Source organism: Equus quagga, chromosome 13 (genome assembly GCF_021613505.1).
Source record: "Equus quagga isolate Etosha38 chromosome 13, UCLA_HA_Equagga_1.0, whole genome shotgun sequence".
Lineage (NCBI taxonomy): Eukaryota > Metazoa > Chordata > Mammalia > Perissodactyla > Equidae > Equus > Equus quagga.
In genome coordinates, this window is record NC_060279.1 from 34,184,531 (window position 1) to 34,200,932 (window position 16,402).

The 16,402-nt window shown below is 39.4% G+C and overlaps 2 protein-coding genes across 2 annotated transcripts; one reads left to right on the forward strand and one right to left on the reverse strand.

Moving 5' to 3' along the window:
- The first annotated feature begins 808 nt into the window (after nucleotides 1-808).
- LOC124251551 (olfactory receptor 10J1-like) lies at nucleotides 809-1,741 on the forward strand. The gene has a single exon (XM_046684425.1). The coding sequence runs from the start codon at nucleotides 809-811 to the stop codon at nucleotides 1,739-1,741; it is 933 nt and encodes a 310-aa protein (XP_046540381.1).
- A 1,891-nt stretch (nucleotides 1,742-3,632) lies between these two features.
- Nucleotides 3,633-6,655, reverse strand: LOC124250162 (mucosal pentraxin-like). Its single transcript, XM_046682003.1, is given in 3 exon segments — nucleotides 3,633-3,777; nucleotides 3,779-4,196; nucleotides 6,592-6,655. Coding segments are annotated over 3 exon segments (627 nt in total).
- Nucleotides 6,656-16,402: the final 9,747 nt, after the last annotated feature.

The following is a 16,402-nucleotide window of genomic DNA, read 5'->3' on the forward strand; positions in this document are numbered from 1 at the left end:
ACACAAGCTAGAAAACACGCAGAAATACATACGTCCATGAGAACTAGTTACAGAGAAACCGTTAGCAATTGAAGTACACTATGGAGAGCTTGGATTGCTAGATTGTATCTAGTCCTGAGGAGAAGATTTTCCGAGCAAGAGGAGACTGGAGTTAAGTATTGAAGAAAGAGGAATATGGCTTGTTGAAAAAACAATGGAGGGGAGCAGTCAGGCTTGAAGCTATTGAATGATTTGTGAAAAGGGTTTATGAACAATGCAGATAAATGGAACAGGGAGAAAGCAAACACTGACATCTTGTTGGAGCAGAGAGCATTGACTTGCCTGGCAATTTAGAAGGGAAGATTTTTAAGAAGATGATCAAAATTGTGGCTTAAACAAAGTGGAAGAGGTTGGCAAATTTATTTTAGGTAAATAAAACTATGAAACTGTAATCTATGAGAAAATTCTTTTCAAACTTAACTATGCATTTTCTATTTCTTTAACTTCAGTTTCCGCCTAACACCTATGTTCTAACTCACCTGGGAAATCTTTTCCAAACTTGCCCCAGTGTCTTTCCTTCTATCTTATCCCACACCTGCTTGTTCCTTTGTACCTTTATGCATAATTCTCCATACAAGAAATTGTTTCCTGATTGTGTTTTTCTATCTTTTACCTATAGGTGATCAGTAGTCCCCATCAACCTGGCATCCATCCAGGAGCAGATCCTTATTATCTCCTTTTCCTTGAGTTCTCCTGCTTAAAGCATTGGACACTGAGTTATTCTGACTGGTTGGCCTAAGTCTTCATCTTTTAGACCTAGAATTTATCAATGAAGAGAGAGAACCACACAGTGGTGACTGAGTTTATTTTCCAGGGTTTCTTCAGCTTTCATGAACACAAGCTCACACTCTTTGTGGTATTTCTTACCCTTTACCTTTTAACCCTGGCTAGCAATGTCATCATTGTGACAATTATTGGCATTGATCGTCACCTTCACACACCCATGTACTTCTTTCTTAGTATGCTTTCCACTTCAGAGACCGTGTACACATTGGTCATTGTACCACGGATGCTCTCCAGCCTTATAGGTCTGAGCCAACCCATCTCTTTGGCTGGCTGTGCCACCCAGATGTTCCTTTTTATCACTTTGGCCATCAACAATTGCTTTCTGCTCACAGCAATGGGATATGACCGCTATGTAGCCATCTGCAATCCCTTGAGGTACACGGTCATCATGAACAGAAGAGTATGTACCCAGCTGGTATGGGGAGCCTGCAGCATTGGGCTACTTGTGGCCATAATTCAGATTTCCTCTGTGTTCAGGCTGCCTTTTTGTGACAGAGAGGTGGCCCATTATTTCTGTGACATCCGCCCAGTTATGAAACTGTCCTGTGCTGACACCACTCTGCATGACATAATGAATTTTATCATCAGCTCACTTGTTATTGTGGTGCCCATGGGTTTGGTCTTCATCTCCTACATCCTTATCATCTCCACCATCCTCAAGATTGCTTCTGCTGAAGGCCGGAAGAAGGCTTTTGCAACTTGTGCCTCCCACCTTACTGTAGTCATTGTCCACTATGGCTGTGCCTCCATTGCCTACCTCAAGCCCAAGTCAGAGAACATGAGAGATCAGGACCAGCTGATTTCGGTGACCTACACTGTTTTCACTCCTCTCCTTAATCCTGTGGTGTACACTTTGAGGAACAAGGAGGTCAAGGATGCCCTTCACCGTGCTATTGGCAAAAAACCTCTTGCCTAGAATCTTTGGTAGTTTGACATATACCCTATCATGCTCTGGATATTTTTGTAATCTAAAAAAAATTTGATCTTATCCTTTATCCCCTACCCAGAAAGAGTTGCAGAATTTGGTGGTAAGCCTGCATTAATGAATCAAGAGTTTCCCTGACTTGAATTTTGTTTTTACCATCATTCTCCGATACCTTCTACTAATCTCGTAGGTTACCACCAGGGGAATGATTAGATGCTGCTCACAAGGTGAAAAACTGGTAGGAAATAGTAAGCAAGAGGGTAGTTGATTGTTATCAGTGTGTTGATGGCAGAAAAGTGGGCTGCAAATGCCTATTTGAAGTGTTGGGTTGAAAGATCAACCTAAATGTCAGGTAGACATTGAGCTCTAAAACTTCAAAGAGAGCACGGTTGGTGTACAGGATGTGTCAGAAATACAGTCGAAACCACCTTTCCCACTTATCATCACTTTCTCCTTTGGGCAGTGACAGGTGTAACAGATCCTGACATTCCAGAAGAAGTATTGTCAGCTTTAAACATCCTCACTTGCCTTGGAGACCCATGAAATTTTTTTCAATTTTGTTGAAGCTTACATTACAGCTGTTTCCTTGGTGAGTCTCGTATATTCACATGTTAGTAAGTAACTTGTCACATCCAGCAACTGTGTTTCACTGCAGTTATATGTGCTGTCTATGGGGTAATGCATATACTAGCTTGTATTCACATATGTAGGGACATCTGAAGATCTTTTTTGAAATTAAAATTTATTAATCTCATCTCACAACTAACTTTAGCTGCCTCAGATCTGGAAATTAGCCCATGATTTTTATTCTTCTCTCTGTGGAGCCTGAGCTGATATCCATGTCTTTCCTTTACCCTCTTCATTTCTACATTATGAACTCATTTTCTGTGAACAGTTGGGTGCCTAGTTTAAACTCTAAGTTTAAACACTTGTCTAAACAAGACTCTGGGAGTCTTCCAATTCCCGTTGTCACCGCCTTCTAAATGGGAAAATTGCATTGATTTGTGAGAAAGGTTTAAGACTTCGGGATTATTTGGCCTGGACTAAAAAGGGGCAAAATTTGCCAAATGTCCTCCTGTCCATAGAGGGCTGATGCTAAAAAATAATAATAATATTAATAAGAAGAATAATCGTCATCATCATCTGTATCTCACATGCGCCATCCTTTTCATGCTTAAGGACAGTCCAAATGTCCCCACTGAAGACGCATTGAAAGTGCATGTCAAACAAAGGATTTGGGAATCCCTAAGGGTAGAAGGGCCAAGACGATAAATCTTCGTATTTATGGAGCATTACCTGAAAGAACTAAAGCCTTCCCTCCTGGGAGCAGCTACTTCCAAGAGACAACCCAAGAGTGAGTGTCAAGAGGGCAGTTTATCTTTTCCTTTATTTGGGTTCGCTGAGAACACCTCTGAATCCATCTGGGCTACATTTAAGGGAAACACTCACAACCCTCCTTCTGAGACAGCCCCATTTGAGATTCTCTCTTTGGGGGTCCTGCTCACTATAGTAGCCCATTGCTGAGAGCCTCTCCCAGCAGTTATGTCATTTTTATAAATTGCTTAATTTTTGCACACAGAACCCCCATAGGACCTCCCACAGCTGTACGGGACTATAAAATCGACACCCATACTAAAAGCATAGTGTTCCCCTGAGTTCCTATAGTTTGATGCTGCAGAAAATTACCGTGCAATTCACCCAAAGTAATGTTTGCAACAATAAAGAATGTATATTAAAGGCCTACCTATCCTTTGTCTTTTTTAAAAATGTAGCTTATACCATCTTAACAGAGCAAGAAAAATTTGAATCAATGCATTTAATTTCAGAGAGAATGAGTGAGTGCTTATCACTAAATACAAATCGTATCTGAAGAGAGTGAGGCTTAAGGCCATATCTTGGGCTTCGTCACCACATAGCCATTACTTCCATAAATCAGGGACTGCCAATTCAGGAGGTTGCCGCTGTAACATGAGGCACACATCTCCTTCAGGGAAAGCACATGATCCCACAAGGACACATCCCATATCTCCCCCAAAGGAATCCTGCTCTTGTCCTAGGATGATCTTTGCCTCTGCCCCCACAGAGTACCCCTTTCTCACACCCTTCCTTCCCATGGGCTTCCCATCCACCCAGAGTTCAGCAATCCCAGAGGCAGACTCCCAGCTGGCACAGACATGGATTGGGGCATAAGGAGATGGGGGGGCCTTGAAAGTGACCCCAGTATTCCCAATGTACAGTGTGTACTGTCCTATTTTGTTGACAAAGAGAAGCAGCTCATTGTCCTTGACCTTGGTGCTGTAGGAGAAGAGGCTGTAGGGGCGGATGAGGTCTGTGAAGGCTTTCAGGCACAGTGAGAAGCTCTTCAGTGGCTTCTTCACCCTGGGGATCAGGGATACATAGGCTGTGGCTGATTCTTCAGGAAAAATAAACACCTTCCCTCTCAAGTCTGTGGAGAAAAGACAATGTGACAAAAATGCTGTTGATTCTCTTGTTTAATTCCCTCTCACTATGGACTATAGGCTGCCTCCTGATAAAGTATATAGCACTCTGGAGTTTACAAGCTGCCTGTAAGTGTGTTATCTCAGTGACCGTATAAACAAAATGCTAGTGTTCAAAGCAGGTTTTGGTACAGCTGTCATGTTAGAAAGAGAAATTAAAGATATTCTATATCAGCCCCCACTCCCATCTTCTTTGCAGATTTCATCCATATAGAACAGCAAACACCAGTCATAGAAAATGAAACACAGCTGACTCATTGAGTGAAATGGACAAAGTATGTAGCACCTCATATTCTCCCACCACTGATCATATTCTGATATGTCTCCCATGGGACACTTGTGGCTGGGGTTAGGTATAATTATAATGGCTCTCCTTAAACCATGGTTTGGCTATGCTAGACCAACACTCATAATGCCAAGTCTAAGGGATAGAGTAGTATGCAAACTATATGGCACTTTATATGTCCTCACCTTCCTCTCCACTCCCTTTTTGCATCTTTTATGTGCCTGCTTAGGATCCATTTCCCGCTGCTTGTTTCCCCATGGCTGCAACATCAGGATCATGGAATTACTTATCATTGACTTATTTCCTCTAAAGACCCATGAGAGAGGAGGACTTAATCGTTATAAAATCAACTTTTTTTTTTTCTTGCTTAGGAAAGCAAATTTAACAAATAGTATGGTCTGGAAATAAATTAGAGAATAATGACTAACTGAATCAAGGGAGACACAGCCTAGAAGCACTATGAAGTCCTGAATTGAGTTAGTTTTGCTTTATAGAAGGAAATGGAGAAACAGCATGAGTTCCTTCTTCCTTATATACAAGGTTTCTCTAGGAAATGATCATCCTGGACAAAGAATAGGCACAGAGATAGGGAGAAGGAGCTAGGAAGGTATTACAGACTTAAATATTGAAAGAGAGAAAGAGAGAGAGAGAGAAAGAGAGAATGACAGAACTTCATTCAGTACAACAGGAATTAGGAGGATGGGAAAGTAAACCAAGAATTTATACCTTGTGATCAAATTATCTCCATGTGTGTGATTTGTGACTTTGTTGGTATACAAACCTCGAGCAAAATAGCATGGTTAGCCAGAGAGTGGTGTTTTGAATAGCTTATTGCTGATAGTGATATGATGGAGAAGTGTGTGTCTCAAACTTGAGAAGATGAGGTTGCGGTTAGCGGAAGTAGTAGAAAGGAAAAAAACAAAGTGTGGCAGAACATGAAAGCTTTTTTACTCCTAGTAAAAACTAACTTTTTGTAACATTTATGCATCACAAATTACATTTTGCCTTTAATTGATCTCACTCAATCTTCATCACAAGTGTTTGCAAGATTGATGCCACTTTTGTCCCCATTTTATAGATGAAGAAACTGAAGATCAGAGTTCAGCAGCTTCACAAAGGTAATTCAATCAGTTTGGGAGAAACTGGTTCTCTGAGTTAAAGTCCAAGATTCGTTGAAGATTTCATACTTCCTCTCATGTGACCCAGACTAAAGGATTGAGAAAGATCAGAGAGTGAACACCCCAACCTTTGCAATGACCTCTTCTAATAAAAGCTGCACATCCCTTCTTAGTCTCTCAGGTGGGAAATAACGGTGTTCCCATGTAGTAAGCAAAGCCAGCTCTTCTTTCTCTAGCCCTGGAGCTTCCTTAGGCCAGGCATATCCTTACTCATCAGCATCTGTGGTGGTTTTAAAAATATGTCCAAAAATAATTCTTTTCTCCTTGATTGTAGGCTAACTCATTGCTAATGAATAGAATACAGCAGAACTGAGGCATGTGATTTCTAAGATTAGATATGAAAAGACTATGACTTTTGTGCTGGCACTTTCTGTCTCTACCTTGGATCACTTACTATTGGAGAAGCTAGCTGCCATGTTGTGGGCTGCTCTATAGAAAGGCCCATGTGGAAAGGAACTAAGGGAAGCCTCTGGCCAATAGTCATTGAGGAACTGGGGCCCTCAATTCAACAGTCTGTAAAGAATCCTGACAGTAGTCATGTGTGGGAGTTTGGAAGCAGTTCCTCCCCTTGTCAAGCCTTCAGATGAGATAACAGACCTGGTTGATTGACTTAACCTTGTGAGAGAACTTGAATCAGCATCATCTAGATAAGCTCCTCCCTGATTTCTGACTCACAGAAAGAATGAGATAACAAATGTTTGTTGTTTTCAGTGGCTAAGTTTTGAAGTTATGTTTCACAGAGCAATAGATAACTTACATACCATCTTTCATTCACATCTTCCCCAAAACAACAGCAGCAAGAATGACAACAAAAGGTGCTGTCCTCCAGTTTCCCTGGGATTTGGAGAAAACTTTTTCCCAAGAAGGCTCAGTAACTACCTGATTGTGTTGCACCCTCTGAGAGAATGGTGAGGAGCAGGATAGTCAGAAGGAGCTTCTCCATGGCTCTCTTCTTCCGTCTTCAGGAGTAGTGGGAGGGATAGCAGCAGGCATAGCAATGTCAAGATGCTCACTGTTTGGCTCTTATATTGTGCTTTTAGGGGCAAAGCCTTTGTTCCAGCAACAGAAGGCAAAGTTATAAATGGTAAATGATGCGGGGTCGGTGAGCCGAGGAGTCGAAAGAAAGATTTCTTAGACTCTCAAGATCTGGCAGTAGTGCTCTTTTATTTAGAGAATAGTATAGAATAGCATGGGGACAGGACCCATGGGCAGTCAGAGCTTCTGCTGTCGCCACTTCTGCTGCCCCTGCTGGCATGGGGACAGAGCCCATGGGCAGGCAGAGCCGCTGCTGCTGCCCCCGCTGGCATGGGGACAGGACCCATGGGCAGGCAGAGCTGGTGTGTGGGGACAGGACCCACGGGCAGTCAGAGCTCCTGCTGCTGCCCCGAGTTGAGGGTTAGGGCTAAATTTAAGGCATAGGTATATGATTCATCTCTTTACAAGACAAAGGAAAGAACATGAAAAAAAAGTTAAAATGGTATTAGTGCAGGTGGGGTCTGGTCATTGGGTGATCCCATGACTTTTAGACAAGAATCAAATCGGATTAAGTAAAGGTTAGAAAGGTTAGATGCCACCACCCTAAACCAGTTACATGAGATTGCCAGACAGCAACCAATTTAAGTTCTTGCCTTCCCCATTAAGAGCTTCTAGGGACAAGGTCATCTCTCCTCTTCTTCCTGGTACAGAGAGGGAGGCACCTTTTACAGATAGAGATTTACCTTACAAATGTAAATGTGTCCCAACAAGGGCAAGTTCCATTCCTCAGAGCCTCCTTCCCTGTCCCAGTTTATCGAAAGCAATCAGCCCCAAACAATCCTGATGCCAAAGAGACATATCCTGGGGTGGCCAATTTCAGGTCCCTACAAGGTCATCCCCCCTTCCTTCACAAACGCAAATGTCTCAAAAGGGCAAGCAAAATTCCAGTCCTCGGAGCTTGCTTCTCATCTGCAGTTTTAAAAGTAACCAGCCTAAAAATCCTCGTCATAAACCGTTTTAAAATTAAGCAGCCTAAAAGTCCTCATCAGTAAACATTAACTGAACCAGGATATGATTTAGAAACAAATTTGTTTGCTTTTTGGTCTATTGTTTCAGTTGTAGGGTCTTTCCCTTCTCTTTTAACTGTTCTATTTCCTGCTGAGCTGTCCTGTTCATGTCCTCACAAGGAAAGAGTCTCTCTCCTTCTTAAGGAACATTTTATTACCTAATGTGTGTAAGGAAATTGTGGCAGTTGATCGTTAGCTCTGTTAGATGAGCATACTTGCAGAGCTGCTGGAGGGACCATTTCCCCTCTGTGCTCAGGGGATGGGGTATTACCAGTAGACTAAGGACATTGCTGATTCAGGTGGCTATGGACTTCAAATCAGTGCAAGATGGAAACTCCATGGCTCCTGGCGGAGTGGAGATCTAGCTCTTGTGGTCTTGACAATGAAGTTGCCAAGTAGTCCATAAAGGAGCTCCTGGATGCTGAGTGTTAAGATGATGCTCTTCACCTGGAGTCAGGAATCTGCTAGGAAATTAGGAGCCCAAAGAAGGTGTCTGTGAAGTTGGGTAGACTGAGCTCATCTCAAGTGGGCATGGAATAGTGCTTGGATACTGGCAACAAGCTAGCTGTGTTAGGACCTAAGTCAATGACTTACAAACCTGACTATTTGTAAGCATTTTATCCTAGTATTTGTTTCTCTGACTCCAATAAAACTTTTTGTAAGTTGCTGTCTCAGTTCCTCCATTTTTATTCATCACACGTTATAAGACTTTTAAAGTCCAAGAACATACAGGTCATGCATGTTTTGCCCCATAGTTTAATCTTCAGCATCTATCACTGTGATTAACTTATCGCACTTGCCTTAAAACTACTTATCGAATGAACTAATCTGGGTATTTCCAAGTTGATGAAAGGAACTAAAGGAAGTTGTCTGAGTTAAGGCTCTCACTTGTAAACAACAGAAGCCTCTGTGGTTAGTCGTGGCAGTCTATTTCTACTTAATTATTCTGTGCAACAAAACATCTCAAAACTCAGTTTTTAAAACAATAAATGTTTATTTAGTTCATGATTCTGTGGGTTGGTGATCTGGGCACAGTGATTATTCTGCTTGCAGCTGGATGATTAACAGTAAGTTAGCTAGTTGTTCGACAATAATATCATATGAGTCGGAAATTCAGTAGTGAGAATGTAAGCACTTTAAGATTTTTGTCCTGTTTGTATAATTTTAGATTGGTTTAAATCAATCTAACTCTCTATTAATTCTAAAACTACATTCATTGTAACATAACGTCAAGTTTTCCCTGAGGAAATTTTAAAATCATTTTTTTCACGGTATGTTTTTCCACAATACAAAATAAATAAGCTATTTTCCATATAATATGTTACTTTAGATCAATATAGTATTACAATTAAAGGTTACATCATAAGTTAACTTTGTCTTTAATAATATCCATAATATATATCTAAAAAGACAAATTTGACTTATCCACATTTAATGAGTGCTCCACATTATTGAATTAACTTTAATTATGAAACAGCATAATTTATGGAGAGATTAAAAATGACATTTTATATACCACATTTCATTCAGGGACAAAAATATATTCATTTAAATGAATATTGAAATTTAATGACTTTTTGCTACATTAGAAATATACAAAAGTTTTTGATGATTTTGATTTGTGTTTCTGACATTTAGAGCCTAAAAAGAAAACAATTAAAAAATAATAATATTTGTACTTACTTTCCAAGTACTTACTTCCCAAGGATTTAATTAAGTGCTAAAGACATCTTGATGTGCTACAGAGTATTTATTAGATTGGGATCTTTTTGACAATCAAAATGGAAGAATTTCAAAAATAGGATGCACATTTAAATTTTTAAAAATTATATATTTATGAATACGAACATGTACTAATGTATAAACATACAAAGGAATAATACACACACACTCAAGAGAGTGGTTACCTCTGAGGAAGGAGGAAGTAAGGAAGAGGAAAGGATGGGAGTGAGTTTCTGATTGCATCCACAAATGTTATTACCTTAAAAAAAAGAGATAAGAAAAAATTATGACAAATATGGCATGGTGAATACTTAGTATACATGGTATTTGATACATAATTTTATAACTTTTCTCTACTTTTTTGTAAATTTAAAATTTTCACAGTTATTATTTTTTTTTAAAGATTTTATTTTTTTCCTTTTTCTCCCCAAAGCCCCCCCAGTACATAGTTGTATATTCTTCGTTGTGGGTTCTTCTAGTTGTGGCATGTGGGACGCTGCCTCAGCATGGTTTGATGAGCAGTGCCATGTCCGCACCCAGGATTTGAACCAACGAAACACTGGGCCGCCTGCAGCGGAGCGCGCGAACTTAACCACTCGGCCACGGGGCCAGCCCCTCACAATTATTATTTTTAAAGATAATCCTCAGGTGAATTTTCTGAGTGATCACTTTTATGCTTCTCATTAATATATTTAGCTTGAATATTCCTTATGATCCATAACTTTAACCAATGATGACCTATGGATATAAGTGAAATGAATGTATGAGTAAGAAAAAAAATCCATGTAAAATGGTATAATGGTCAAAACCACCAACCCGTCTTGCAGTGATAAACTCTCAGAGTGGTTGAGTCATGAGCAGGCACTTCTAATCTCTATTAACTGCCAGACCTACCCTGTTGGATTTCCACTGGGGGGTCTTCAGTAGGTTCCATTTTAAAGGGAATACATCAAGAAATGGACAGATTTCCTCTTGGCTTCCATTTCAAAGCCCACAGCTGATGTGTATAGTGAACGATGTCAGTTTTCTGATGAGATACCAGTTCTTCATATTTCCATGTTGTCCCAAGACCTGGAAACCCAGACAGTAAATGTCAGTGAGGCTGTAGCCTCATGAAGACATTGAGCCTGTTTCCTTGTCTGACATGCTCAGGCTTCCTCAGGAGATACAGGAAACAGGAAGTTACCAGAGATGGGGCAACACCTGAAAGAAACGATCAAGGAGAAAACACACATTTCTCCATATATTTATCATATAAACTTAACCCCAGTCAGCTGGAAAAAAGACTTTGTCTTTGAAAGAAGGGTGTATGAAGCCGCGTGGTAGGTGTCTCCCCATTGCTAGCACTGCTGCAGTCTCTGAGTGTCCTCTCAGCTCTCAGTATTCTCTTAGGAGGGAGGCATGGCCAGGTAGGTACTGAATCCAGTTGGGTGAAAGCTCTCAACCTAGAAAAACAAGGAGAGGCCAGAGGGTCTTAATGCAGGGAGAGAGTTGGAGTGGAGACAGGAAGGGGTGGCAGAAAAATGTGAGAAATGATTTTTTGAGTACCAGGGATCCCCAGGGCTGGAGAAAGGAGAGGCAGCTTGGCTACTAGATGAGAACTTACCTTTAGTTCAAGAGAATAAGAAATGGTCTGGGGCCCATTTGCTAGAAGGAGAGAAGGGGCTGCAGGAGAATCAGGCTTGACTCTCCTCAAGGCCCTGCTTTAGGTTATTTCCAGGTGAAAAGCACTACATCAAGGAAAGAGTACCAGCTTTAGTTCAGAGTTCCAGTTCTCCCTTCTTCATGTGACCTTCAGGCAGTTGTACATTTCTTGTGCCTCAGTTTTCTCATTTATAAAATAGGAATTAAAAAACAAAAACAGCTCCCTCATACAGTTGTTAGGAAGATTGAATGAGATTAGTTAGGTGGTTAGACATTTAAAGTGTTGTAAAAGTATTAGTAGCTAAAAAGAAAAAATAAAAGCTTTCTCCTGTCTCATAGAAAGTTTTCCCAAACAACCACATTTTCTGGTTTCCCTTCAAATTTGAGTTCTACCAGAGCACAAACTCTATAGAGAAACAATTGGCAACATAGAAAAATAATTAGGATATTCTGAAAATTCCCTTCACGATGATCTTGTCTTGGGAGATAAGGAAACGAAGAGCTGGTTTCATCTTTATGTGGGAAATATCCTTAAAAATCTTGTTATGGGGGCCGGCTCCGTGGCCGAGTGGTTAAGTTTGCGCGCTTCTCTGCAGTGGCCCAGGGTTCGGATCCTGGGCGCGGACATGGCACCGCTCGTCAGGCCACATTGAGGCGGCGTCCCACATCCCACAACTGGGGGGATATGCGACTAATATATGCAACTGTGTACAGGGGGGGTTGGGGGAGATAAAGCAGGAAAAAAAAAAAAGATTGGCAACAGTTGTTAGCCCAGGTGCCAATCTTTTAAAAAAAAAAAAAAAATCTTGTTATGATGATCTCCTCTTAGGGAAGAGAGAAACAAAAATCTCACTGGGTATGCTCTGTTTGAAAAGTAACATCTTGATTTAGTAAATTATAGATAAATGTATACCTGGCCAGAAGGCTTATTCCTTATATTCCTCTACAAAAAAGTAAAGCAGATAAGTATACAATGATTAAACTCTCATCTCTGTCTTAAAAGGAGGTAAGTTCATAAGACTCAAATGTCAGCATCTGAGACGACAGATTTAGGGACGTTGAACTGATGGAAATTTGGCCCTTTTCTTATGAACAGGTGACTGGAGATTGGGAAGGATGTGACATAAAAAGTGATATTTACATCAATCAATTCATTTTCTACTTCTTATCCAAGGAGGAATTATGATAGAGACTCAGGAAAACCAAGTCATAGTCCAACAGGAATACTTAACACCACATTTATTTATCATCAGCACATTCAGTTCTACAGGGAGAGTTTTCTGACTTGGATGTTGAACCACCCAGAGACCAAGTATGAGAGAAAAAAGAGATAGGTAGGGTTCCACAACCTCTGTTCATTGCACTCAATAAATCAAACTTTTTTTATTTTCCTGGAATTGAGTTGACGAAACCAAATAAGTAAGTTAGGGAAAACAATACCTTATGTGATCTTTAATTCCTCTATCACGTATAAATAGTACAACTTATATTTGAAAGCCCTGTGTAAACTCCAGTATGCAATAAGCTGTATGTGGAGATAGAACATATGATAAACATAAGTCAACATGAAGTGGGTAGGACAATTTTTATCTTATCTCTTGCAGACATTGCTTACTGATTCTAAAGAAATCCTACACGCCAACCTCCCCTGTGGATAAAGCCTCTTGCTCTACAGCACCCAGACCAAGGCAGAAAGCTTTATCTATACCCGCCTAAAGTCAAGGAGCACAGGCTATCAATTAGGCATAGAGAGGGCATTGTCAAGCCACTCTAAGACAATCTTGCCCCAATCCATTTGTGCCAACTGGAGTCAACTTCTGGCATGGTAGAACTCCTGTGTAGAAGAAAAACCCCCAGGGAGAAAGACACACTTAATTGGAAGGAAGGCATGATTACTCTGGGGCGGAAGCAGGATTCCTTTGGGGTCAAATTTGATAGAGCCAGTCCTTTGATGGGGAGATTTGGAATTAATCCCATAGGATTATGTGCTCTTCTCAAAGGAGCTATGTACCATCTGTTGTGATGACATCATCAAAAACTGGGAGGTCCTGAGGTTTTCCTTTTATTCTTGTAACTTTTTATTTTGACATAATTTTGGACCTCTAGAAAAGTTGTAGGAATAGTCCAAAAAGATTTCCATATACTAAAAGGAATTTTATTGTGGTGAAATATATATAATATAAAATTTGCATTAGCCATTTTTAAGTGTACATTAGTGGCATTAAGTACATTTCCAATGTTGTCTAATCATCACCACTATGCGTTTCCAGAACTTTTTCATCATTCCAAACAAAAACTCGGTACCCATTAAACAATAACTCTTCATTTCCCCCTCACCTAAGTCTGTGATAACCTCTATTTACTTTCTCTCTCTATAAATTTGCCTATTCTAGTTACCTTGTAAAAGTGGAATCACATAATATTTGTCCTTTTGTGTCTGGCTTACTTCACTTAGCACAATGTTTTTAAGGTTTATCCATGTTGTAGCATGAATTGGAATTTCATTTCTTTTTTAAGAATGAACAATATTTCACTGTATGTATATACTACTTTTTGTTTATCCGTTCGTCTGTTGATGGACGTTTGGATTGTTTCCACCTTTTGGCTATTGTGAATATGTTATGAATGCTGGTCTACAAGGATGTGTTTGAGTCCCTAAATTCTATTCCTTTGACTATATATACCTAAAAGTAGAATTGTCAGATCATACAATAGTTCTGTGTTTAACTTTTTGAGAAGCCACCAAATTGTTTTTCACTGCTGCTGCACCATTTTACATTCCCACCAGCAGTAAATAAGGGTTCCAATTTCTCTACTTTCTCATCAATACTTGTTATTTTCCATTTTTTAAAAATATATAATAGTCCTATTAATGAGCGTGAACTGGTATCTCGTGGTTTTAATTAGCATTTCCCTGACAGCTAGCTAGTAATGTTGAACATCTTTCATGTGCTTATAGTGGCCATTTGTTTATCTTCCTTGGAGAAATATCTATTCAAATCCTTTGCCCGTTTTTGAATTTTTTTTTTTTTAGTTGTAGGAGTTCTTTTTGTATTCTGGATATGAGTACCCTATCAGATGTATCACTTGCAAATATTTTCTGGGTTGTCTTTTCACACTCTTGATGTTGTCCTTTAATGCACAAAAGTTTTTAATGTTGATGAAGTCTAATTTATCTATTTTCTCTTTTGTTGCCTGTGTTTCTGGTGCAAATCCAGTGTCATAAGATTTTCCCTATGTCTTTTAGGCGTTTTATAGTTTTAGCTCTTACACTTAGGTCTTTGATTCATTTTAAGTTAACTTTTGCATATGGTGTAAAGTAATACCGTCATTCTTTTGTATGTGGATATCCAGCTTTCCCAATACAATTTGTTGACAAGACTGTCCTTTCCCCACGGAATGATCTTGGTACTCTTGTTGAAAGTCAATTAACCATATGTGCAAGGGTTTATTTCTGGGATCGCTAATCTATTCCACTGGTCTATGTGTTTGTCCTTATGTCCCATATATTTTCCACTTGGATTTCCCAAATGTTAACATTTTACCATGTTTGCTTAATAGTCCCCCTCCATTCACACACACACACATATGTGCATATATATATGTATATTTTTTACCTACATCTTTTTTTTGAACTGCTGAGAGTCAGTTGCAGACATGGTGCTTGTTTAACACTAAATACTTTAGTGTGCATTTACTAACAAGGATATTCTCTTATATAATGCCTTCTCAGTAGGGGTGATATTACCCTCAAAGGGGTAAAAATTGATCCTATGGGTGTAAAAATCTGAGATATTATAAATAAACTCTGGCCCTCCAAAGCTCAACCCTACCCAGCAAAATCTTATTTCTTAGTATTTAATCTTTCTGATTAGGGAGAAATAAGTTAAATTTAAATATCACTTAACTAATTAATTAATTTTTCTCCCTGAAAGGGTACATTAATGAAAAAAGAAAAGGTTGAGAAACATTAACCTACATAATCACACAATTATCAAAATCAGGAAATTAACATTGATACAATAATCTAATCTACAGATCTTGTTTTGTTTTTACATTTCACCAGTTATTCTCTTAATATCTAAGGCAAAAGAAAATCCCAGATCATCCATTGCATGTCATTGCCATGTCTCTTTAGTCTTTTTTTTACTCAGAACAGTTTCTCAGTCTTTCCTTATATTTCATGACATTGACATTTTGAAGAGGATAGGCCAATTATTTTGTAGAATGTCCCTGGGCTTAAGTTTATCTGATGTGTCCTTATGATCAGATTCAGGTCATGTGCTTTTGTCAGGAACAGCACAGAAGTCACGTTGTGTTCTTTGCATACAACGTGTTCTTTTCAGTCCTCCCTCTTTCAGAGTGAAACACTATTCCAGGCCACGAGAACACAGCAGACAACAAGATAAGGTGTCTGCCCTCAGGGCGCTGACATTCTAGAGAGGAGTTTACAAAGCATTAAGAAAAGATTGCCTGCAGGAGAAAATACTTAGCTGTAACACTGGAAAAGGGCTAGCCTTATTCTTTACAGCCCCTTTTGTTTGGAAAACAGATTTAATCCCAATGGAAAGAGCTGTTTCTCACACATAGAGTACTAGAGACAGAAGTGGGCTTCTCAGGGAGATGCTGAATTTCCTGTCACTCAAAGGGTGGTATTGTGTAATGGTCAACATTTGATCTCCGCCATAATGGACCCCTTTGTTTGGGAATTGACCTAGTCTCTATGCCCTTGGAAAAATAAAAACTCTATCAGCCTCAATATTCTTATCTGTAAAATGGAGAATAAAAATAGGGCATACTTCAAGGAGTTATTTTAAAGATTAAATGCGGTGATGTATGAAAAGCTTTTAGCTCAGTGACTAGCATTTACTAAGAGCTTAATAATTATTGCCTATCATTATAACTTAAAAAAAAGACTATTTACTTAAGTTATTACTTTTCAAGATTGCTCACTAAACAAGGCTTTTAAAAGCAAGGCCAGCATAGAGAGGAATCTTGCACTAATATTAATAAGCTGTATTCAACTACATCAATTTTCAATTTTAATTTTTAATCACTGGACATCAAGGTTGCATACACAGTAGTTTTCTGTATGTACAATAGAGCGTCTAGGTGCCCTGAGTCAGGCCTGGTTGGAGGAAGTCTTATTTCTATTGTAGTTAAGTTTGTGTACCTGGCTGAGCTTTAGGTGAACTGGGAAGAGGTTATAGCATTACAGTCGGCTGAGCCTAAACGGCTCAGACATGTATTTACTGAGAAGCTAATGAAACTTGAGTTTCTCC